This window comes from Cervus elaphus, chromosome 12 (genome assembly GCF_910594005.1).
Source record: "Cervus elaphus chromosome 12, mCerEla1.1, whole genome shotgun sequence".
Classification (NCBI taxonomy): Eukaryota; Metazoa; Chordata; class Mammalia; order Artiodactyla; family Cervidae; genus Cervus; species Cervus elaphus.
In genome coordinates, this window is record NC_057826.1 from 63,367,022 (window position 1) to 63,391,333 (window position 24,312).

At 41.9% G+C, this 24,312-nt stretch overlaps 1 protein-coding gene across 1 annotated transcript in view; it reads left to right on the forward strand.

The window, feature by feature from the left end:
• The first annotated feature begins 265 nt into the window (after positions 1-265).
• Positions 266-24,312, forward strand: part of EHD4 (EH domain containing 4) — an 84,412-nt gene continuing 60,365 nt past the window's right edge. The window contains exons 1-2 of the mRNA XM_043919147.1: positions 266-634; positions 23,216-23,392. Of these exons, the coding sequence (XP_043775082.1) occupies positions 402-634; positions 23,216-23,392 (410 nt within the window). The 5' untranslated portion in view covers positions 266-401. The remainder of the gene's footprint in view (positions 635-23,215; positions 23,393-24,312) is intronic.

Below are 24,312 nucleotides of genomic sequence, written 5' to 3' on the forward strand. Positions count from 1 at the left end.
GGTGGGGCGCGGGCTACCAACCACACCCCGCCCCTCGGTTCGCCGGTCTGCACTGGCAAGTTGGAGAAACACCCTCTTCTTCGCCCAGTCCTCCAGAAAGACTCCGTCATCAATAATTCATTAAGACGCTTGTCTCCATTGGCTGGCGCCTCCACTCGCGCCGGCAGCGGCCCAATGAGAAAGGACTTGAGAGAGCCCTTCTGAATAATGAACACACTCCCGTGACGTAGAGGCCGGAGACTGGCTGAGATGGCGCGAGGCGGGGCCAGCTCGGGCGGCGGCGAGGGCTGTTGGGGCTGCTCAGTGCCAACTGGGGAGGGTCGAGCCCGGAGTGGGGTCGGAGCTCCGGACCGGCACTGAGAGGGCGAACGCGGGGCACAGACGAGCGGGCCGGCGGCAGGATGTTCAGCTGGTTAGGGCGGCAGGCGGGCGGGCGCGGAGGCACGGGCGCGGACCCGGTGCAGACGGTGACGGGTGGCCTGCGCTCGCTCTACCAGCGCAAGGTGCTGCCGCTGGAAGAGGCGTATCGCTTCCACGAGTTCCACTCGCCAGCGCTGGAGGACGCCGACTTTGAGAACAAGCCCATGATCCTGCTGGTGGGCCAGTACAGCACCGGCAAGACCACCTTCATCAGGTAACCCTCCCCGCCCCTCCGCCCTCCTGCCTGCCCACCTGTCCCCGTCACCTAGGTGGAGGCGGTCCTCCTCCCCACGTGCGCGCCTGTTGTCACCAGCCTTCCGCCGGCTTCCTGCAGCGCCCCCTTCTCCTTCGAGGAATCCCCTCTCTGCCGCTTTCTCCAGCGTCGGCGCGGCCTCAGGTTCCCCGTCCGAGCGCGGTGCCCGGGTGTCTGAAGCCCCGCCCCGGGACCGGCCGCCGAAGTGAGGGCAGGCTCTCCCTACGCGGCCGAGAGGGTCCTCAGAACGGCCCCCCGCCCCTTCTCTGCGTACTACGAGCCCTCCTTCCTTGCGTTTGGAAAGGCACTCCTCTGGCTGGCTTTATCTTGTCACCCTAGCCTGGGAGCCCCCGGATGGGAGGAAAAGCAAGGCTATAATAAGCACCTTCTTGACGAGCGAGTGAGACCAAGGGCTGGAAATGGGGACAAAAGTGTGGGGTATCAGAATGGATTATTGAGTCAAGTTGGAAAGTTAAGCCCTAGCACAGTGCCCGGCGTATAACTACTTACTGAAAGAATGGCAACAGTAGACGGTATTGCCCACCCCCCCCCCTCCCATTGCGGCCCTGCATCCCGCCCCCAACACTGGGTTCAGGGGGACGGGGCAGAGAGGCCGCCTTCATTCAGCTCGTGCACAGCCTCTCTTTATCCTGCCATAGGAAGTTAGCTGTCTGTAGCCGCCGAACCAGCCAGCGCCCAGTGGAGCTCAGGGGGAGTGTCATATTACTACTGGTTAGTTTCCATTTCTTAGGTGGGTCATTCCCTTCTCCGTCACCCTTGACAACTGAAAATATTTGTCATGCTTGCCTTGTCTCCAAAAGCAAACAATTACTGTGGATGCCTTGACATTCAAATCATATAGGTCCCTCGGAAGTGGTTTTTAATGGGAAATAATTTACATTGTAACAGATTGCTTTTTGAAGAGGCTATTTTACTTTTAAAGCAGCTGGCATATTAAGACTCTCTGTGGTTAGGAGACTTGTTTTCCTGGCTTAAACTGTGTGTCCATTGAAACAAAGTGATCATTTTAGGTTTTGGGCCAGGGTTTTGGAAATCCTTAGTTTCTTCATCATTGATGATCAACAGGTGTTCAGAAAACTGCTTCTATATTTGGATACATGCCATTTCTATTAAGTAGTGGCCTCTTTTTCTGGGTTCCAGTGACCTAAATAGTTCCTACAAATAGAGTAGTTGTCACTACAGAAAATATGTTCAATCCAAACCTGTAGGTACATGATGAATTAATTCAGCAAAGCTGATACACTATATTGAAATATAGTTCTCAAAAGTAAGTTGAATGTAAAGGAAGATGGAAGAAAATAATTTTAAATTGCTTTATTTGGTGCTTATTAGTAAGCTGAAAATAGTATTAAATATGTCACCTGAGACACTCAAAATGAACCTAGAAATATCACTTAAACTGTACCTTGAAAGATGTTATAAAATACACTTCAGGGCTCAGTAATACTAACCAATTTAAGTTTATAGGGCTGTGAAGCATTATGTAGCACAAGAGTAGGAGGTAGACCTTTTGAAATATACAGATGAAGGATAAGAAGGTAAGCATTGTTATAATTAAAATAGTCTCAGCATTGGTGATGGCCTGTTCAGAGCACCCTGGGTAGTTCCTCCCATCTGTCCTTGCCTTGAGAGCTTTATTATGTGCTTAGGGAGCCTCTGTTAATACTGTGTCAGCCTGAATATGATTTGGTCCTCTCTCTGCTCCCACAGCCTGGATAATAAGCAAACCTAAGGAAGGAGAACAAACCCACAGAAACATGTATCCATCTGTTTTTCAGCTTACTGTTTTTCTGTTTCATCATTTGGGGGAACTTTGTGGAATAGCTCAGCATAATTTGAAGAAGGATTTGGTAACTCCATCCAGGGACTTCCCAGGTGGCTCAGGGGTAAAGAATTCACCTGCCAAGCAGAAGACGCGGGTTCAATCCCTGGGTCACTCCAGTATTCTTACCTGGGAAATCCCATGGACAGAGGAGCTGGATAGGTTACAGTCCATAGGGTCGCAGAGTCAGACACAACTTAGCGACTAAACAATGACTCCATCCAAATGAACCACTTCTCAGGAGGCTCTGGAGCCCCCACGTGCAACACCACAGTGAGAGAGGAGTCATCCTATCAGGAAGTCACTTGCTCTTGAGACCTTCCCTGGCCTAAGTGACTTGATTGTTAGGCACCAGACACAAAAGTGGACCTGTGAGGGCGGAAGAAACTCAGGGTATACCAGAAGGTTGGTGAGGCACCAGAGACCTGAGTTTGATTTCAGAGTGAGGCTAGGAGGAAAAGATTCAGCTTCTGGAAGGAAAGACCCAAGCGAAAGGGCAGCTGCCCTCTAGAGTCCTACACTGGTACTGGGGGCCGGAAGTGTTGACCCAGGTGCTGACCATCCTGGAACCTGCCTGCATCTGTGGCTGGCTGTTCTCTGAGGCTGGTCGGTGCCTGGGTGTTTTGTTTCTAGCCAGTAAGCATTGGAAGCTCATAATTGGCTATAGGATGCACCTGTCTGCATAGTCAGAGATTCTTATCCACCTGGCTTCCTGCACATCCCCAGAGGTCACTGGTTACACAGAGCCTACACTAATATGGAGGGAAACTTCTCTCCTTGTGAAGTCACTCAGCAAAGCCTTTGATATACATTCCACCTGTGATGAAACCTTACTCTTCCTTCCTTTTGTCCCATAACTGGGAAGAATTAAGAGCCCCATTGAAACACGGTGAGCCAGGACTTTCACCAGGAGTGAGGCATTTTAAGTGTGTGCTGTGTTCTAATTAAAAGGTCTCCTAGGGGCTTCCCTAGTGGTCCAGTGGTTAAGACTGTGCACTTCCACTACAGGGGGTGCGGGTTCGATCTCTGGTCAGGGAACTAAGATCCTGCTTGCCATGCAGACGGGCCAAAAAAAAAAAAAAAAAACTCCTAAATAGAGTGGATGGAGAGTCTGAGTGTCAAGAAGCTCTGCTTGCTATGGAAGATGACCATGAGGGGCCCAAGTGCAAGGAAGAGGAGAGATAGGAGAGTTTTAATAGACTTTCCTCACATGGGTCACAAAGCTGGCCCAGAACTTCAGGAGATGTTTGTCAAAGTCCTTTTGGGATGGAAGCAAAACAGTCTGTTGTCTCATTGACAGTTTTATTTCTCAGAAGACTGAGGATGCAATGGGAGGAACTGGTGGTGCTCTGCCTCTGGGCAGCAAGAAAGAATTGGCCAAAGGAGAAGAAGAGATGGGCATGGGAAAAGTGGCCAAGTCATGGTAGACTGTTTAACAGCCAATGAAGGCTGAATATTGGGCTCAGCCAGACTTGTGTCCAAAACCTGATGAAAACAGATTTCAGAGATTCCCCCAGAAAATCCCTGGGCCCAGATGCTTTGAGGGAAGACATTTCCCGTGAGAGAATGTGAGGTTCACCAAAAATCAATTCAAGCCACACAATTGCAACTTCTGATTTTTAAGAGCTCCACTTTCTCTCTCCTTCCTACACTCTTGTCCTGTTCTCTCAAAAAAAATTATTCTAATGAGGAAAAAAGAAGGAAGTCACTATAGGTTTTTAAAGGGTAGAGAATAAGGCAATAAGGCAAGAAAAAGGGATAGAAGGCATGTAGATTGGAAAGAAGTAAAAACATCTCTATTCACAGAGAACATGATCTTGTATATAGAAAAAATCCTAAGGATTAGGAAAAGCCTTCAAGAACTCTTAAAACAAGTTCACTAAGCTGTCAGGATACATGATTAATATACAAAATCAGTTATATTTCTATTCACTATCAATGAACAATCTGAAAATGAAATTAAAACAATTCCATTTATAATAGCACCTTAAAAAATAAAATACTTTAGGAATAAATTTAACAAAAGTAATGCAAAACTGTAAAACTTTGTTGAAAGAAATTAAAAAAAAAACTTTAAAAAAGGAAAGACATTCCATGTTCATGGGTTGAATGACAGTGTATTTTTTACTTATTTATTTATTGGCTGTGCTGGGTCTTTGATATTGTTCAAGGGCTTTCTCTAGTTATGGTTCGAGGGATTTTCACTGCAGTGGCCTCTCGTCTGGAAGCATGGACTCTAGAGCTCATGAGCTTCAGTATTTGTGGTGTATGGGCTTAGTTGCCCCACAGCATGTGGAATATTTCCACACCAGAAATCAAACCTGTGTCCCCTGCATTGGCAGGCAAATTCTTAACCACTGGACCACTAGAGGAGCTCCGTCAATATTTTTAGAATGGCAGTAATACTCCAAGTGGTCTTTAGAGTCACTGTAATCCCTAGCAAAATCCCAACTGCCTTCTTTGTAGAAACTGACAAGCTGATCCTAAAAATTCATGTGGAATTGTAAGGGGTCCAGAATAGCCAAAACAATCTTGGGGGAAAAAACAACAATATTCAATTTCTCATACTTCTGATTTCAAAACTCGCCACAAAGCTACAGGAAACAGGACAGTGTGATACTAGTGTGACAATAAGGAGAGACATATAAGTCAATTGAATAGAATTGAGAATTCAGAAATAAGCCAATACATGTTTGATAAATTTGTTTTTACAAGGTTCTAAGACAATTCAGTGGGGGGAAATATACTTTTCAACAAATGATAGTGGGACAATTGGATATCCACATTGCAAGAAGAATAGAAAGTGACTTCTAATGGGTACAGGGTTTCCTTTTTGGGTGATAAAAATGTTCTGAAATTAGATAGAGGTATTTAGTTGTACAACTTTGTGAGGATTCTAAAAACCACAGAATTGTGCCCTTTAAAAGGGTGAGTTTTATGGTATATGAATTATATCTCAATAAAAATATGAAACAATTCAGTCTTTCAGTATTAAGCATCCTATGATTTAATTTCCATAAATTCTACAATTAGTGCCCATCAAGTAATTTCTGCATCTGTGTGCAATAATTTAAAATGAAAATGGATGCCAGAAAGAAAACAAAAAACAAAAAGTGGAAATAAGCTAAAAGAAAACCAAGGACAAAAGGAACCAAGTAGACCTGAGAAAAAGCAGTGTACAAATAGCTACCATGCAATTCCTATTTGTTTTTTTCTTTGTATATCCTTGTCAGTGTATAAACGTTCATTCTTCATAATGCTCAGTTTAGTAAAATCACGGTGTGATGTTTTCCTATAAAATACTTGATAAAGCAGTTATGTTTTAAACCTTTAAATATTAAATATAGCATTAATAGGGAAAAGGGGGGCAGGGGTTCCATGGACAAGGATGAAAACAAGGTTGGTGGATAGCACAAAGCATTAAGAAGCTGAAGTTAGGGGGCTGAGACAATATGCCCCCTCAGACAATAAAAAAAAAAAAAAAAAAAAAATGCCTCAGACAGTAAAAAAAAAAAAAAAAAAAAAAAGGCCTTTTTAGGTATGATCAGAACAAGAAAAAAGAATCAGGAAGCGATAGGCTCAAGCCTGGGACTCTTGTTGGAACGTCAACAAAAAGCAGAACTACTCAGCTATTATTTTGCTTCCTCCTTTTCTCTCAAAGAAAGTGCTGCAGAGATGGTAGAAGGGAGCCCAGGCGTGTTTGAGAGAGACTCAAACCAGACAACGAGGAGCTCTCTAGGGCCTGCCACAGGCAAGACCCAGGAAATACCCAGATGGATAGATGGATGGGAGGTCCTTGTAGGAAGAGCTTGCAGTTGTGCTCGAAGAAAACTGTGTTCTGTGATTTGTAAGAAATAATGAAGAACATGAAAAGTATCAGAAAGTTGGAAGCAGGCAAATGTTCCGGTTTTCTAAAAAGGGAAGAAATAGATCTTAAGGACAAAGCTCTACTCTGTTCCTTTGATAAGCTCTAGACTCAGCTATTAAAGAGAAGTGAAGATACTCAGTAGAAGGCAGGCTGGTTCACCCATTAAAAAAGAAAAATTCCTTTAGGGAAGTACTGGGGGCCCAGTTGGGTGGTTCTTACCCTCATTCAAGTGCTAGATCCCAAAAATCATAGTCTTTTGTGCCAGATACCATGCCTTTTGCAGTTCATTCTGAAATACTGAAATATTTAATTTTCACTGTGTAGACTGCATTTACCGTATACAGTGTAAGCTCATACCTACACAGCCTAGAGTTCCTTTCCTCAGATAGTATTGATATCAGGGGTGGGCCCAGCTATCGCAGACTGTGGGAAAGAATCGAGCCCTCGGGGCTCTGGGTGACAAGAGCTGCCACACAAAGCACAGGGTGGGCTGGGACCCTTCACGCGGGTTTGGAGATTGGAAGAGGCATCTGGGGATACAACCTGGAAGCCAAACCCTGCGGAAAGAGCAAAAATTCACAGCCCCAAGGAGATAGGGAAGTGAAAGTGAGAAAGTATCCATGGTGAGGCCCAAGTTTGGTTAACCAGGTGGGTGATGGAGCTGTCCACTGAGGCAAGGAAGAATAGGGGCATACTTATAAGTTTAGGTTTAAGCCTGTGCGTAAGTGGACACCCAGGTGTAGAGTCCAAGAGGGGTCAGACATGTGGGTCAGGAATGAGAGGAAGAGGACCTTGGGGAGGTGCTGGGGAAAATATCACCACAGAGGTGGAGGTGATGCTAGGGAAAGATGGTGGTTCAGAGCCATCTTGGGACTCTCTTGGTTGCAAGTGACAGCAACTCAACTTAAAAAGCCTTAAGTAAAAAGATACACTTTTTCTCTTGAAATTAATTGGACCTGAGAGTGCTGGCTTCAGACCCAGCCTGGGACCCCATGGTCCCAGGACTTGGTCTCTCAGCTCTGCTGTCTTCTCACATTGGCTTCCTTCTCAGGCACTTACTCATGGGGCAGGCAGACCCTCTCCAATTCCAGACTCACGTTCTGCCAACTCAGCAACCCCAGTGCAGTGGGAAAGAAGAGAACCCCTCCCCCCATAGTTTGAGCGACAAGTCTCGAGTTTGAGTTTCATTGGCTCGAGTTTCATTGGCTCGACTTTGGCCATCTGCCCATCCTTGAGCCAGTCCCTCAAGCTGGGGGGAATGAGTATCCGTGTCTGGAGTGGGGTGATCAGCCCCCACACCACATGGCTTGATGGTGGGGAGAGGTGACTCCTCAGAATACAATTATTGAAAAGGGGAAATGGATGCTAGACAGGTGAAACAGCAGGTGGTCCCCACAAAAGCCAGGGAAAGAGAGGGAGTGGTCAGCAGCGTCAGCTGCCTTGAGGAAACAGAACCAGTGGATTAGAGATCAGAAGCCAGGGTGACCTTGACAAGAGTCAGTAAGTGGTGCTGATGGAAGCCAGGTGACAGTGGGTTGAAGAATGAGTGGGAGGTGAAGCATCAAATATAGAAAACTCTCAGCAGCTGGGCACTGAAGGCAAGGAACCATGCCCTGGTCACAGGCATTCTGGAGGTTTGGTTGATGATCATGATCCTGCCGAGTTAGAAGTTGATAGAAGGGGTGTGTGGAGGGGGAGCAGCTGGTGGTTCAGAAGCCCAGGCGGAGGCAGGACTTGGAGCAAGGGTTCTGAGGGATGGGGGTGGTGCAGGACAGGTTGAGTGTGGCGTTGGCGGCAGCAGTCCCTGCTTGGGCGATGCTGTCTGTTGGCCTCTTGTCCACTGATTACATTATCTACCTGACAAAGGGCAGCAGTCCCAAGGATTAGAAGTGCCATCTAGACGCTTACTTCTAAAGGACATTCAAAACACATTTCAAAACCTTGGAGAATTCTGAACTAGAAAGCTGTGGGTCCTGAATCTGTCTGGGGGTCAGAATCCCCAGAAGACCTTCTGAAACAGATTCCAGGGGCTCACCCCAGACCTTGTGAAGTGGAACCTCTGTGGGTCAGACTGAAAAATCTGTTTTTATTATTATAAACTACCTCTCATGATGATTTTTAGGCAGCCTCTCCCAAGAAATGTTTGGGAACTATTGCTGGATGAATGTTCAGTTGGTGAAATCTATGACACTGGAACCATCAAGGCTGAAGAGAGGCTCACTCTGGTGGACCTTCCATGGCATGTGGTCCAAACTCTGTCTGATCACATTTTTAACAAATGACATAGATGAAGACATAGAAGTCATGATTATAAAACTGGGGATTATGCAATAAATACAATTTAATAAACAGCCTTTTTCACTTAGGATGATATAATGAACTGTTTCTTGTGTTAGTAAGTCATCTTCAAAAACAGCTAATGTCTGCATCATATTCTGTTGTACAGCTTGAAACATTGTTTTTAATTTTTTCCCATTTTTTAAATTGAAGCAGAATTTGTTTACAGTGTTGTGTTAATTTCTGCTGTAGAGCAAAGTTATAACGCACACATTCTTTTTATACTCCTTTCCATTATGGTTTATCATAGGATACTGAATATAGTTCTGTGTGCTATACAGTAGGACCTTGTTGTTTATCCATTTCGTATGTAATAGCTTACATCTGCTAACCCCAACCTCCCACTCCATTCTTTCTCCAACCCCTTCCCCCTTGGCAACCACAAGTCTCTTCTCTATGTCTGTGAGTCTGTTTCTGTTTTGTACATAGATTCATTTGTGTTGTATTATAGATTCCACTTATGATATCATATGGTATTTTTCTTTCCTTGACTTAGTATGATCATCTCTAGTTGCATTCATGTTGCTGCAAATGGCATGATTTCATTTTTATGGCTGAGTAGTATTCCATTCTATATACGTACCACATCCTCTCCTCCGTTCACCTGCCCATGGACATTTAGGTTGTTAATGTATCTTGGCTATTACGAATAGTGCTGCTATGAGCATAGGGGTGTGTGTATCTTTTTGAATTATAGTTTTGTCCAGGTATATGTCCAGGAGTAGAATTGCTGGATCATACAATTATATTTTTAGCTTTCTGAGGAACCTTCATACTGTTTTCCAAAGTGGCTGAACTTCAGTTTCAGTTCAGTTTAGTTGCTCAGTCATGTCTGACTCTTTGCAACCCCATGAACAGCAGCACGCCAGGCCTCCCTGTCCATCACCAACTCCCAGAGTTTACCCACACTCATGTGCATTGAGTTGGTGATGCCATCCAACCATCTCATTCTCTGTCGTCCCCTTCTCCTCCTGCCTTCAATCTTTCCCAGCATCAGGGTCTTTTCTAATGAGTCAGTCCTTAGCATCAGGTGGCCAAAGTATTGGAGTTTCAGCTTCAACATCAGTCCTTCCAGTGAACACTCAGGACTGATTTCCTTTAAGATCGACTGGTTGGATCTCCTTGTAGTCCAAACGACTCTTAAGAGTCTTCTCAAAAGCATCAAATCTTCAACCCTCAGCTTTCTTTATAGTCCAACTCTCATATCTATACATGACTACTGGAAAAACCATAGCCTTGACTAGATGAGCCTTTGTTGGCAAAAGTAATGTCTCTGCTTTTTAATATGCTGTCTAAGTTGGTCATAACTTTCCTTCCAAGGAATAAGCGTCTTTTAATTTCATGGGTGCAATCACCATCTGCAGTGATTCTGGAGCCCCCCAAAAATAAAGTCAGCTGCTGTTTCCTCATCTATTTGCCATGAAGTGATGGGGCCGGATGCCATGATCTTAGTTTTCTGAATGTTGAGCTTTAAACCAACTTTTTCACTCTCGTCTTTCACTTTCATCAAGAGGCTGTTTAGTTCTTCTTCACTTTCTGCCATAAGGGTGGTGTCATCTGCATATCTGAAATTATTGATATTTCTCCCTGCAATCTTGATACAGGCTTGTGCTTCATCCAGCCCAGCGTTTCTCATGATGTACTCAGCATATAAGTTAAATAAGCAGGGTGACAATATACAGCCTTGACATGCTCCTTTTCCTATTTGGAAACAGCCTGTTGTTCCATGTCCGGTTCTAACTGTTGCTTCCTGACCTGCATACAGATTTCTCAAGAGGCAGGTCAGGTGGTCTGGTATTCCCATCTCTTTCAGGATTTTCCACAGTTTATTATGGTCCACACAGTCAAATGCTTTGGCATAGTCAATAAAGCAGAAGTAGATGTTTTTCTGGAACTCTCTTGCTTTTTTGATGATCCAGCAGATGTTGGCAATTTGATCTCTGGTTCCTCTGCCTTTTCTAAAACCAGCTTGAACATCTGGAAGTTCACGGTTTATGTATTGCTGAAACCGGGTTTGGAGAATTTTGAGCATTACTTTACTAGGGTGTGAGATGAGTGCAATTGTGCAGTAGTTTGAGCATTCTTTGGCATTGCCTTTCTTTGGGATTGGAATGAAAACTGACCTTTTCCAGTCCTGTGGCCACTGCTGAGTTTTCCAAATTTGCTGGCATATTGAGTGCAGCACTTTCACAGCATCATCTTTTAGGATTTGAAAGAGCTCAACTGGAATTCCATCACATCCACTAGCTTTGTTTATAGTGACGCTTCCTAAGGGCCACTTGACTTCACATTCCAGGATGTCTGGCTCTAGGTGAGTGATCACACCATCATGATTATCTGGGTTGTGAAGATCTTTTTTGTACAGTTCTGTGTATTCTTGCCACCTCTTCTTAATATCTTCTGCTTCTGTTAGGTCCATACCATTTCTGTCCTTTATTGAGCTCATCTTTGCATGAAATGTTCCCTTGGTATCTCTAATTTTCTTGAGGAGATCTCTAGTCTTTCCCATTCTATTGTTTTCCTCTATTTCTTTGCACTGATCACTGAGGAAGGCTTTCTTATCTCTCCTTGCTATTCTTTGGAACTCTACATTCAAATAGGTATATCTTTCCTTTTCTCCTTTGCTTTTTGCTTCTCTTCTTTTCACAGCTATCCCACTAATAGTATTTGTATTCCCTCCAGCATTTATTTGTAGACAGCTTTTATTTTTAATGATGGACATTTTGACTGGTGTGAGTTGGTACCTCATTGTGGTTTTAATTTCCTTTTCTCTAATAGTGATGTTGAGCATATTTTCATATGCCCACTGGCCATTTGCTTGTTTTCTTAGGAGAAATGTCTATTTTTTGATTGGGTTGGATATTCTGTTGTTGTTGAGTTGTATGAGCTATTTGTATATTTTGGAGATTAAGCCCTTGTCAGTCACATTATTTGCAAATATTTCTTCCCATTCCATACATTGTCTTTCCATATTTTTTTTTTTGTTCATTTGGTTGTTTTTTGTTTTTTATAGTTTCCTTTGGCTATGCAAATCTTGTAAGTTTGTTTAGGTCCCACTTGTTTATTTTTGTTTTTATTTCTATTGCCTAAGAAAACATTGGTCTGAATTATGTCAGAGACTGTTTTGCCTATACTCATTTCTAGGAGTTTCATGATATCATGTCTGATGTTTAGATCTTTAAGCCATTTTGAGTTTTTTCTAGGAGTTTTATGATATCATGTCTGATGTTTAGATCTTTAAGCCATTTTGAGTTTATTTTTGTGCACATTGTAAATCAGCTTCATTGATTTACATGCATTTGTCCACCTTTCCCAGCACCACTTCCTGAAGAGACTGTCAAAAATTAATTGACTATAGGTGTGTGGGTTTATTTGTGTGCTCTCTGTTCTGTCCCATGATCCGTGTGGCTGTTTTTGTACCAAACCAGTGTTTTGATTACTGTAGCTTTGTAGTATTGTCTGAAATATGGGAGAGTTCCCTCAGGATTGCGTTGGCAATTCTGGGTCTTTTATGGTGCCATGGGGGGCTTCCCAGGTGACTCAGTGGTAAAGAATCTGCCTGCCACGCAGGAGACACAGATTCAATCCCTGGGTCAGGAACATCCCCTGAAGAAAGAAATGGCAACCCACTCTAGTATTTTTGCCTGGGAAATCCCGTGGGCAGGGGAGCCTGGTGGGCTCCATGGGGTCACAAAAGAGTCGGACACAACTTTGCAACCAAACAACAACAAATAAATTTGGGGATTATTTGTTCTAGTTCTATGAAAAATCTCATGAGTAATTTGATATGGATTGTGTTAAACCTGTAGATTGCTTTGGGTAATATGGCCATTTTAGCAATGCTAATTCTTCCAAGAGCATGATACTATCTTTCCATTTCTTTGAATCCTTTTTAATTTCTTGTATTAATGTTTTATAGTTCTCAACATATAATTCTTTACCTGTTTATTCAGGTTTATTCCTAGGTGCGTATATGTGTGTGTGTGTGTGTGTGTGTGTGTGTATGCATACTTCCTTTCTGATATTTCATTGTTAGTGTAAAGAAATGCAGTCAATTTCTGAATGCTAATCTTTTATCCTGCTACTTTGCTGAATTCATTTATTAGAGCAGTAGTTTTTGTGTGGAGTCCTTAGGACTTTCTATATATAATATCATGTCATCTGCATATAGTGACAATTTTACCTCTTCTCTTCCAATTTGGATGTGTTTTATTTCTTTTTCTTGTCTGATTGCTGTGGCTGGGACTGCCAATTCTATGTTGAACAGACATGAAAGTGGGCATTCTTGCCTTGTTCCAGATTTTATTGGAAAGGTTCTTAGCTTGTTATCATTGAATATCATATTGGTTGTAAGTTTATCAAAAATGGGTTTTATTATGTTGAGGTGTAGCCCCTCTTTACCCACTTTGGTGAGAGTTTTTATCATAAATTGATGTTGAATTTGCAAAAAACAATTTGTCAAATGCTTTTTCTGCATATATTGAGATGATCATGTGGTTTTTGACTTTTATTAATGTGATGTATTACATTGATTGATTTCTGTATGTTGAACCATTCTTGTGAACTTGGGATGAATCCTACTTGGTTATGGTGTATGACCATTTTTTATGTGTTGTTGATTCAGTTTGCTAGTATTTTGTTGAGAATTTTTACATCTATGTTCATCAAAGACCTTGGCCTGTAATTTTCTTTTTTGGTGGTATCCTTGTCTGGTTTTACTATCAGAGTGTTATGGCTTCATAGAATGTCTTTGTGAGTGTTCTCTAGTCTTCAGTCTTTGGAAGAGCTTGAGAAGAATCAGTATAAGTTCTTCTTTGTTTATTTGGTAGAACTCGCTTGTGAAGCTATGTGGTCTTGGACTTTTGTAGTGAGTTTATTTTAGAATCTATTTGGTCTATTTAAATTATCTGTTTCTTCTTGATTGGGTTTTGGTGGGCTGTATGTTTCTATGAAGTTGTCCATTCTAGGTTATCGAATTTGTTGGTGTATAATTGTTCATAGTATTCTCTTATGTTTTTTGTATTTATGTGGTATTGGTTAAGATTTCTCCTTTTTCGTTTCTTATATTATTTGGGTTCTCTCTCTCTTCTTCTTGGTAAGTCTGGCCAGAGACTTGTCAATTTTGTTTACCCTTTTTGATTTATTGATTTTTTTGTTCTTTTTTTAATTTCTATTTTATTTTTTCCTCCCCATTGTTTATTATTTCCTCCTTCTGCTGACTTTAGGTTTTGTTCTTTGTTTCTTTTAAAGTGTTAAGTTGTTTATTTGAGATTTTTCTTGTTTTTTGAAGAAAGCCTATATTGCTATGAACTTTTCTCTAAGAACTGCTTTTGCAGCGTCCCATTGATTTTGTATAGCTGTGTTTTGTCATTTGTCTCAAGGTATTTTTTAATTTCCTTTTTGATTTCTTTGTTGACACCTTGTTTTCTTAGTAGCATGTTGTTTAGTCTCCATGTAATTGCTTTTTTCTCATTTTCCTGCAGTTGATTTCTAGTTCATATTGTTGTGATCAGAGAAGATGCTTGAAATCATTTCTGTACTCTTAAATTATTTGTGGTTAGTTCTGTGCCTTAATATGTGGTCAGTCCTAAAGAATGTTCCATGTACACTTGAAAAGAATGTGTATTGTGTTTTAGGGGAGATATAATGTCCTAAAAATATGTTTAGTCTAACTTCTACTGTATCACTTAGAATCTCTTTGCTTTATTGATTTTCTGTCTAGAAGTTCTGTCCATTGATGTGAGTGGAGTGTTAAAGTCTACTATTATTGTATTCTTATCAATTTCTCCCTTTGTGTCTGTTACTATTTGTTTTATATATTTGGGTGCTCCTATATTAGGTGCATATATGTTAATAAGTGTAAAATCCTCTTCTTGTATTAATCTTTTTATTGTTATATAGTCTTTCTTTATCTTTCTTTATAGTCTTTGCTTTAAAGTGTATTTTGTCTGATATTAGTATTGTAACTCCTGCTTTCTTGTCATTTCTGTTTGCATGAAATTTCTTTTTCCATCCTGTCACTTTAAATCTGTGTGTGTCCTTTGTCCTAAGGTGGGTCTCTTGTAGGCAGCGTTTGTAGGCCCTTGTTTTTTATTTAGTCTACCATTCCATGTCTTTTGATTGGAACATTCAGTTCATTGGCGTTAAAGGTAATTTTTGATGCATATGTATTTATTCTCATTCTTTTTTCTTTTTTTTTTTTTTTATTAGTTGGAGGCTAATTACTTAACAACATTTCAGCGGGTTTTGTCATACATTGATATGAATCAGCCGTAGAGTTACACTATTCTCCTTTTTAAACCTTGTTTTCCAGTTGATTTTTTGTTTCTTCTTTGTTCCTTTTTTTTTTCTTTTTGTGGTTTGATTTCCTTTTATGCTTCTGTTCTCTTTAGTTTTTGTGAATCTATCTTATATTTTTGATTTGTGGTTGTCCTGTTTTTCAAGTATATTAACCCTTTCCTATATCTGCTTGCTTTAGATTGATAGTCATATAGGCTCAAACACGTTCTAAAAAGAAAATCTGTTTTCTCTTTCTCTGCTCCCCCACATTTTATGATGTTGATCCCCTTTTTTACATCTTCATGTTTATCTTTTTGCTATTACTTGTGTTTATCATTGCTTCTACAAATAGTTTTTTTTTTTCTCTTTTTGATCTGAATACTGGCTAATTTAAGTGATTTACTTTCCAATTGTAATTTCCCCCTTCCTATATCTTTTTGCTTCTTTGCTGGTTAGAGAAGACCTTCCAATATTTCTTTCAGGACAGGTTTAATATTGCTGTATTCTTTTAGTTTTTGCTTGTCTGGGAGATTCTTTATTTCTCCTCCTATTCTAAATTATAATCTTTCTGGGTAGAGTAGTCTAGGTTGCAGATTTTTCCCTTTCAAGACTTTGAATATATTTTTCCACTTTCTGGCCTGCAGTGTTTCTGTAGAGAAATCGGCTGATAGCCTTATGGGGGTTCCCTTGTAATTAACTTTTCTTTCTCTCTTGCTACCTTTAGAATTCTCTATCTTTAATTTTTGCCATTGTTAATATAATATGTTTTAGTGTAGGTCTGTTTGGGTTTGTCTTGTTTGGGACCTCTGTGCTTTCTGTGTCTGGACATCTGTTTCCTTCTTTAGGTTTGGGAAGTTTTCAGCCATGATTTCTTCAAATACATTTGCAATCCCCCTTTCTCTTTCTTCTCCTTCTGAATTCCTATCATGTGCAGACTAGCCTCCTTTATGTTATCCCATAGGTCTCTTATAGTGCTTTCAGTTTTTTTTCATCTGGCTTTCTGTCTGCTGTTTTGATTGAGTAATTTCTGTTATTCTATCTTCCAGATCACTTATTTGGTCTTCTGCATTGTTCATTCTGCTGCTCAGTGCCTTTAGCTCAGCTTTTGTCTCAGAAAATTAATTATCTAATTTTTCTTGTCATCTCCTTGTAGTTTCTAGGTCCTTTTTACAGCAATCGTCATTTCTTAATTCCTTAAGAAATTTGAAGATAGCTCTTCTTAATTCCTTAAGTATTTTCATTATTTCTTTTTTGAACCCAGTGTCTACTAGACTGAAGAAGTCTGTTTTATTGTGTGTTCCTACAGGGGAATTCTCCTGGTCTTTAAAAACTTATTGACCAGAGACATACTAATATGTGTTTTGTTACCCGAACATTATTGACCAGAGATGTTTCAGTGTTTACATAACAAATCACTGGTCACAGGCATTAGTTTCTGGAGAAATCCTCTGGTCAGTAATGTATTAACTGGGAGTGGTTCCTCTGCTTCTTCAGTGTGCTTATATTTCTCTTACTCCATGAGTTTAGGAGAAACAGTTATTTTCCGTAGTCTTGGAGGGCTACTTATATGAGGGAGCATCCCTGCATAACTTGTGTGGGTTTAATATATTTTTGGTGTGAGGACTGTTTTTGGTTTGGGTGCTTGCCTTCCCTTTCCTTGGCATGTGTTGGCTGTTATCCCCTTGACAGGGAGTGTAGATGCAGATGTGGGCCCTCCTCATGGAAGCATGTTTGATTCCAGTAGACTTCCTTTCCCTTTTTTCTCCTTTCCTTCCTTTCCCTTTCTTCCACCCTCCTTCCAGAGCAGCATGGAAGGTGGAGAGGAATAGTTCCAGATTATGGCATAGACTAGATATCAGTGTGCTTTCAGCACATCCCAACCCCAAGGAATTTAAATTCCACTCATAGCTGGGAAAATAGAGTTGTAAAAGGCTTTACCTAGCAAATTCCAGATTCTTGGTCCAACAGGCCATTCCGGTTTCTTGCTCCACTCTCTTAGTAGGTAGATTAGTTACAAGGGTGATGTCATCTGAACAAGCAGTCTTGGTAATAATATGTCAATGCTTTAGTTAAGGGAAAGACAGAAATGAAATGAAAACTTAGGTTTCACACTTAAGGAAGACATAGAGTTTTAAAATGGAAGTGAAGTCTGGCCTGACTTAGTTTTTCAGTAACTCAAAGAAGATTAAATATTTAAAGTTATCTTGTAATAACCTTTCATGAAGTATTAAGGGCCATAAAAAAAAAAAGCTGGGCGCTGAAGAATTGATGGTTTTGAACTGTGGTGTTGGAGAAGATTCTTGAGAGTCCCTTGGACTGCAAGGAGATCAAACCAGTCCACCCTAAAGGTAATCAGTCCTGGATATTTGTTGAAAGTGCTGAAGCTGAAGCTCCAATACTTTGGCCACCTGATGTGAAGAACTGACTCACTGGAAAAAACCCTGATGCTGGGAAAGATTGAAGGCAGAAGGAGAAAGGGATGACAGAGGATGAGATGGTTGGATGGCATCACCAACTCGATGGACACGAGTTTGGGCAAGCTCTTGGAGTTGGTGATGGACAGGGAAGCCTGGCGTGCTGCAGTCAATGGGGTCGCAAAGAGTCAGACACAACTGAGTGACTGAACTGAGCTTAATGAAGTATAATATGTAAAAATACTAAGTCACTATGCTGTACACGTGAAACTGATATAATGTTGTAAATCAGCTATACGTCAATAAAAATAAATAAATAGGCTAAAATTGTTTTGGGGAAAGACCCTAATGTTGGGAAAGATTGAGGGCAGGAGAAGAAGGGGGCAACAGAGGATGAGATAGTTGGATGGCATCATTGATACAATGGACCTGAATTTGAGCAGACTCCTGGAGATCGTGAAGGACTGGGAAGTCTGACATACTATAGTCCATGAGGCCGCAAAGAGTTGGACATGACTTAGAAACTGAACAACAACAGCAAAATTTTTAAGTGGATATTTGCCCAGAGATATTTATCTCAGCTTTATTTATTTGAAGTATAGTTAAGTTACAATGTAGTGTTACTTTCTACTGTACAGCAGTGATTCCCATATATATTTATATGTGTATGTGTATGTGTACATGTTCAGTTGCATCTGACTCTCTGTGACCCCGTGGTCTGCAGCCCTCCAGGCTTCTCTGTCCAGGGAAATTTCCAGGCAAGAATACTGAAGTGAGTTGCCATTTCCTTCTCTAGGGGATCTTCTCAACCAGAGGATCAAACCTGCATCTCCTGCATTGGCAGGAGGATTCTTGACCACTGAGCCACCTGGGAAGACCTTATGTATATGTGTGTGTGTGTGTGTGTGTGTGTGTGTGCACACACGCATGCACACGCATATGTGCACACGCAAATTCTTTTTAAGATTCTTTTCCATTATATGTTTTTATACGCCACTGACTATAGTTATCTGTGGTGTACCATAGCACCTGTTGTTTATGTATTTATATATAGCAATATGTATCTGTTAATCCCAAGCTCCTGATTTACCCTCCCCCCTACCCTTTCCTTTTGGTAACTGTAAATTTGTTTTCTATCAACATTATTTATAATAGCAAGAAATAAGAAGTTGTTTCAATACACAACTCTAAGGAAGTGGCAAACTAAATTGATACATACTCACCTCAGAATAGTATGCAGCCATTAAAAATTTTTTCTTCCAATTTTTAATGGCATGAGGAATAACTAATGGTGAAAAGTCTAGATGCAAAGTTTAAATGCTTTGATCTCAATTTTATAATGAAAAAATAATACTTGCAGAAAATGATGGGATGGAAATATATCAAAATGTTAAGAATTAATCATTATCCTATATTAATGTTCTGTGAAAGCTGCTTAGCTTGTCATAAACACAGTTTTTTTTCTTCTATAAGCTAGGGATAAAAATACTTCCTGCAGCAACAATGAGGGTGAAGTGATAAAGCCTATGTGTAAATTGCCTTATAAACTGTACGACGTAATTTCATCCATTGTTTGGTGGTATCTGTAAGCAGTGGTGGTGGTGGAACTCATTGCTAGGAAATGATTATATATTCTGTACCATTTTAATAAGAGTTTTATGATAATGTTTGATTCTTCTCCCATTTCCATTTCTTGGTATTAAAAATGAAGACAGACAAAGGAAATTGCTTTAAAAGCATCATTTCTAGATTTAGGACAAATCAAAGTTGAAAAACAAACTTTTTCTTTTCAGTCCCTCTCCTAGTGAAATGGTGGATCAGGTATTATCAATAGAAAATACACTGTGTAAAACCCTCCAACACGTTAAAAATTGTTATGCATTTTAACTCACAGACCTGGATTTAGAAATCAGGAAATAAAACTGTTTCTCTGCTGAGCTCAAAAGCCGTACTTCATATATGGTTTAAAACCTTAGTAATACTGAAAGGAACAATTGTTGGAGTTAAATGTGCTTTTGAAAAATGTCCCAGACACAGCAATGAATTGAGCCTCAAAACTCTCTGCACAGATGCCAATGTATGCACAAACATTTTAAAATCTTGTTTAGCATGACACAGGCCATTTCTCTAGAATTTGGCTTGAGAATGAAAATGTAATGCTCATGGGACTTCCTTGGTGGTCCAGTGGCTAAGACTCTGAGCTCCCAATTCAGGGGACCCAGGTTCAATCCCTGATCAGAGAACTAGAACCCATGTGCTGCAACTCAGAGCCGGTGTAGCCAAATAAGCAAGTAAATAATATCAATAATAATGTTCATAAAACACCCCAAATATATGTGCCTTGTTGCTTTTTGGAGTGCTTACTCAATGATTAAATACCAACTAAAAAGTCTTAGATTTGTGTATTTGTATTTGAATCATAATTCACAGAACCTACAAATGCGCCTGTTGGAGACTTCTAGCCTCTGAAGTCTGATTTAAGACAGGTAGTGCTCTCACAGGACCAATAAGAAATCCTAGGTTCTAATCAACTATTAAATCTATTTGAGCCTTTGTTTTCTCATCTGTAAAATGGGGGGAGGGGCGTAAAAATAGTACCTACCCCATAAGGAACTTACGATGAAATAAGGTTACATTCATATAAAGACTTTAGTACATAACAAGTTCTCAAACATTAGGTGTTTTTACCAAAATGATGAATGCCTTTTCCACTATTCCAAGCCCAAGTATTTCAGACAAAACCCAGACAGAATGCATGGGTGAATACTCAGGGGAGATGGAGTTTGGGGCTCGAATTTTGGATATCTGTCATTGAATAATGTGCCTTTTTTAGTTTATTTGCTTATTTTTTAGTTATTCTTAAGCCCATCTTTGAGAAGATGGTGCTTGGGGATGTTGAGGGACTTTTTATTGTCTTGAAGATGTTTTTCTTCCCCGTGTCACAAATAACAATTTTTTCTATGAAGTCAAAGAGAAATTGTCAAACCTCAGCAATGGAAGAAGAAAGACACTGTCTACCTATATCCTTGCATGAAAACTACTCCTTGACATAGGCTGAGCAGGGTGCCAGGAGCCAGTTGGACAAGGCTGAACCATGGCCCTCAGCAGACAGGGACAAAGTGATTCAGGTCTCCTGCCTGTCTTCCCCACCACCCCTTCTATCAGCTGCTTGGAATCCAAATGTCTGTCTTGTTTTTCGTTGATGATTTGGCTGGAGATTCCTAGAGCAGTTACCACTAGAGCTGGCAGCCCTCTTTGAGAACACAGGAAAAGGAGAGCGAGGTGGAACTGGGGACAAAACCCAGCCCAGCGCACAGGATGCCCATGCAGGGGGCTGTGGTAGAGTCTTTTCTGTAGTCTTCCTGTGGCCTCTTATTCCTTTGAATTCTTGCTATGGCAGAAAACACCACAAAGCCCCTGAAATTTGTAGGTTGGGAATGCCTCTGAGGTGTCCAAAAAAAAAGTGTCACAGTTTTTCAGCCTCGTGCGTGTGGCTGGATGGGTAACCTGTTTCGGTGCATCACACCCCAGGGTCTGCTCAGATTTTTCCTTTCAAGGCTGCTGGGTTTGAACCTCATCTCCTCATTCATGTACTATAGTACTATAGTATTTACTACTGAAAAAGAGCCATGTGTAAGTGGACCTGTGCAGCTCAAACCCATGTTATTCAAGGGTTGACTGTACTTCATAAATGCTGGGTGCTATTATCTGATTTTTTTCACATTTATTCTAAATTTAAGGGGTGTATTTAAATGATGTATCTATTCTGGTGCTCCACAAGTTCATGGAAATGTTGAAACTTTGAATGATGTTAAAAAAATTGATCAATGAAATATTTCAAGGACAGCCTGATGAGAGTGCTAAACAATTTCAGTTTTGTTTACAAAGAACACATGAGTCTAAAGGGTGATTAATTCCTTATTCTTAGAAAAATGGCAGGATGGTGTTGGATGTTTGGTAGTTCCCTTCTTTCTCTCTATCCCTGGGGATAAAATCACAGGTTCTGGACCTCAATTTGATCCATCAAGACATTTTAGAAACGAAATGATTTAGGACCAAGTAGACTGTGAGCTGTAGGAATGGGGAGCTAGAAAATGTTGTACAGGTTTCTGCCCTTAAGCCTCCTCCCAGAGGGAAGGGTCATCTCCCTTGCAGGGCAGGGACACAGCTCTGTTACCGCAAGCAGGGATTCTCTTTCACTGTCCCCATCCCTGGTCCCCATTCACTGTCCCTGCCAAGTGTCCTCTGAAGGTGTTGTGTTTCTACTTGTTGCTTGATAATGAGTAAAAAGTATTCCAAAACCTCCCTCCTTTATGTTCTCCTTGGTTGCAAAGGAAGGAGGGAGTGGTCCCCACCCCTACCCCCACCATTCCATATATGATAAACACACCTAAATGTGTTCCTCCATCATGGAAAGGAAGTCTTGGTGGGGAGGAAGGGAGGGGCTCTGTATGGCTGCCACTGAATGACGTGCTGGTGGGGGTGGGGAGGAACCATGCTGGGACACAACCATTTCCCACAGAAAGCGCACTTTCCCCATCATTCTACCTCTGGCTCCCTTGCTCCACCCCAGCCATGTCACTCTAGCACAGGGATCCCCAGCCTCCAATATCTAATGCCTGATGATCTGAGGTGCAGCTAATGTACTAATCATAGAAATAAAGTGTACAATAAATGTAATGCACTTGAATCATCCCGAAACCATCCCCTCTCCCCACCACCTTCCATGGAAAAATTGTCTTCCACAAAATTGCTTCCTGGTGCCAAAAAGTTTGGAGACTGCTGCTGTAACACACCAGTTTGTCCCCTCAGCCCCTGAAGGAGACCCCTCAATGGCATCTGCCAAGGCTGCAGTATACTGGTTAAACTGCATGCGGGCACCTGGGCAACAGCGTATGTGAGGGTAAAATCCAGCTTAGAGTTCTGCTCACTAAGCTGTGAGCCATGGTGCAGGGCTGGGTCTGCCTAAAGGAAGGGGCATCTTTTTCCAATTTGCACAGAGAGCTAGGACTGATACCTAATCCGGATACCTAATCCGAGCCCTCCTCTTATCAGCCTCTGGGTTGCTACTGAATTCTTTAGAGATTGTCTTCCATGGTTACCACCTCCAGGATCCCATGGGAGCTGTAAAATGCTCAAGAGAGGATGTGGGGCCACATTGATTGCCAGGGACCAGGAAGGAGGTGGTTCCTTATTTCATTTGCTGCATTGGGTGCCCTCTGTGGGCAGGCGTGGTGCTGGGTGCTGGGAATGTATTAATATTAATACATCCGGCCATAGACATGGGCTTGCCTTCAAGACCCACGTACAGAGAAGTGCAGCATCCATAGTGATGGCTGCAGGCGCAGGGTGCCCAGGGCCCACAGAGCAGGTGACCCCAACATGCTCGAGGGACAGGAACACTTCCCTAAAGGAGGTGGACCTGAGCAGGGTCTTCCAGGATGCATAGGAGCTGACTGGGTCCTCTTCTCTGGAGTAGTAGCTATTGTGCCAATGGAACCTGACCGGGAATTGCTGTGCCGAGCTAAGGTCCACTTTGAGAAGCCCAGCAAGTCTGCAGCACATCTGCCTCTTTCACGAGGCTCCTTACACTGGAGAGAAAGTAGGTCTGCAGATTTTAAACTTTGAAAATTCATTGTTTGCAAAAGAGTACAATGCCAATCATTCTGTTTTTCCTTGGGGGTTATATTCTGGGTTTTTAAATGATTATGTTCCAAGTTAGTGGCCCCAGCAAGCTTTTTAGCCCACTGCTGTGTCACACCATGCTAAGTTTGTTTTCTTTCTTTTCCCCCCTCTCTCAGATACTTACTGGAGCAAGACTTCCCAGGCATGAGGATTGGGCCAGAGCCCACCACCGACTCCTTCATCGCTGTGATGTATGGGGAAACCGAGGGCAACACCCCAGGGAACGCTTTAGTCGTGGACCCCAAAAAGCCCTTTCGAAAGCTTGGTCGCTTTGGAAATGCCTTCCTCAATCGGTAAGGACCGGCAGACTGCCATCTTTGGACCAGTTGTTTAAAGCTGTTCTTTGAATCCTTGTCAGTTATGTGTAAAAGTTCAAAACCAGAAAAACAGAATATGTGTGTTCTGAAAGAGAGAAGTTATAAGAAAATACGCTTATCATATTCAAATATTGGGGAGATTCTCTTAGGAAGTGATCATTTATACCTACCCTGGGTGGCTTCAGAGGGCAGAGCCAAGGCCCAGGATTGGACATTACAGGGCCGCACAGTATAAGGAACAAATTTCTAATAATCTGAACCTCACGGGAAAGGATCAGGTTGCCTTGTGGGGTAGTGAGCTGCCTGTGCTGGCCACATTACATGGTGGCTTGATGGCTAACTCTCAGGCATTGTGTGCCAGGACCTCCTACACAGAGAACTAAGCCCAGAGGGCCACTGACGTTCTCCTGACACCCAGATTTAATCCTGGTTATTCCAGGACCAGTCACCCCACCTCGCTGGGTGTCCCTTTGGCTTCCCAGTCCCGTGCTTTGAGCTGCATCCTCATTCATTAGAGCCAGGCAGGGGAAACAGAGGCAGAACAGCCCAACATTACGTTTGTTGCATGGTCATTATTTCGCAGAGGTGAGGTTGTAGGATAGCTGAGGCTCTGTCTGGATTGCAGCAGTGTTGTATTTGTACTGCCTTTCTCCAGAGTTCCCAAGACGCAGTGAGGTCCAGGACCGAGGACAAGCCAGCGGGTTCTCCAGGACACAGCTCTGCACTTTCAGGCACCATCTGCTCCTACCTCCCCCTCCTTCTTCCTTTTTGTCACTCCAAGCCTATTTTTTTAAAACCCGTTTCTCTTTCTTCTTTCTTGAGTTCCCCTCACTCCCCCATTTCCCTCTTTTATGAGTCTACCACCTGAGTCTCTTTAGTTGCAGGGAGTGGGCTAT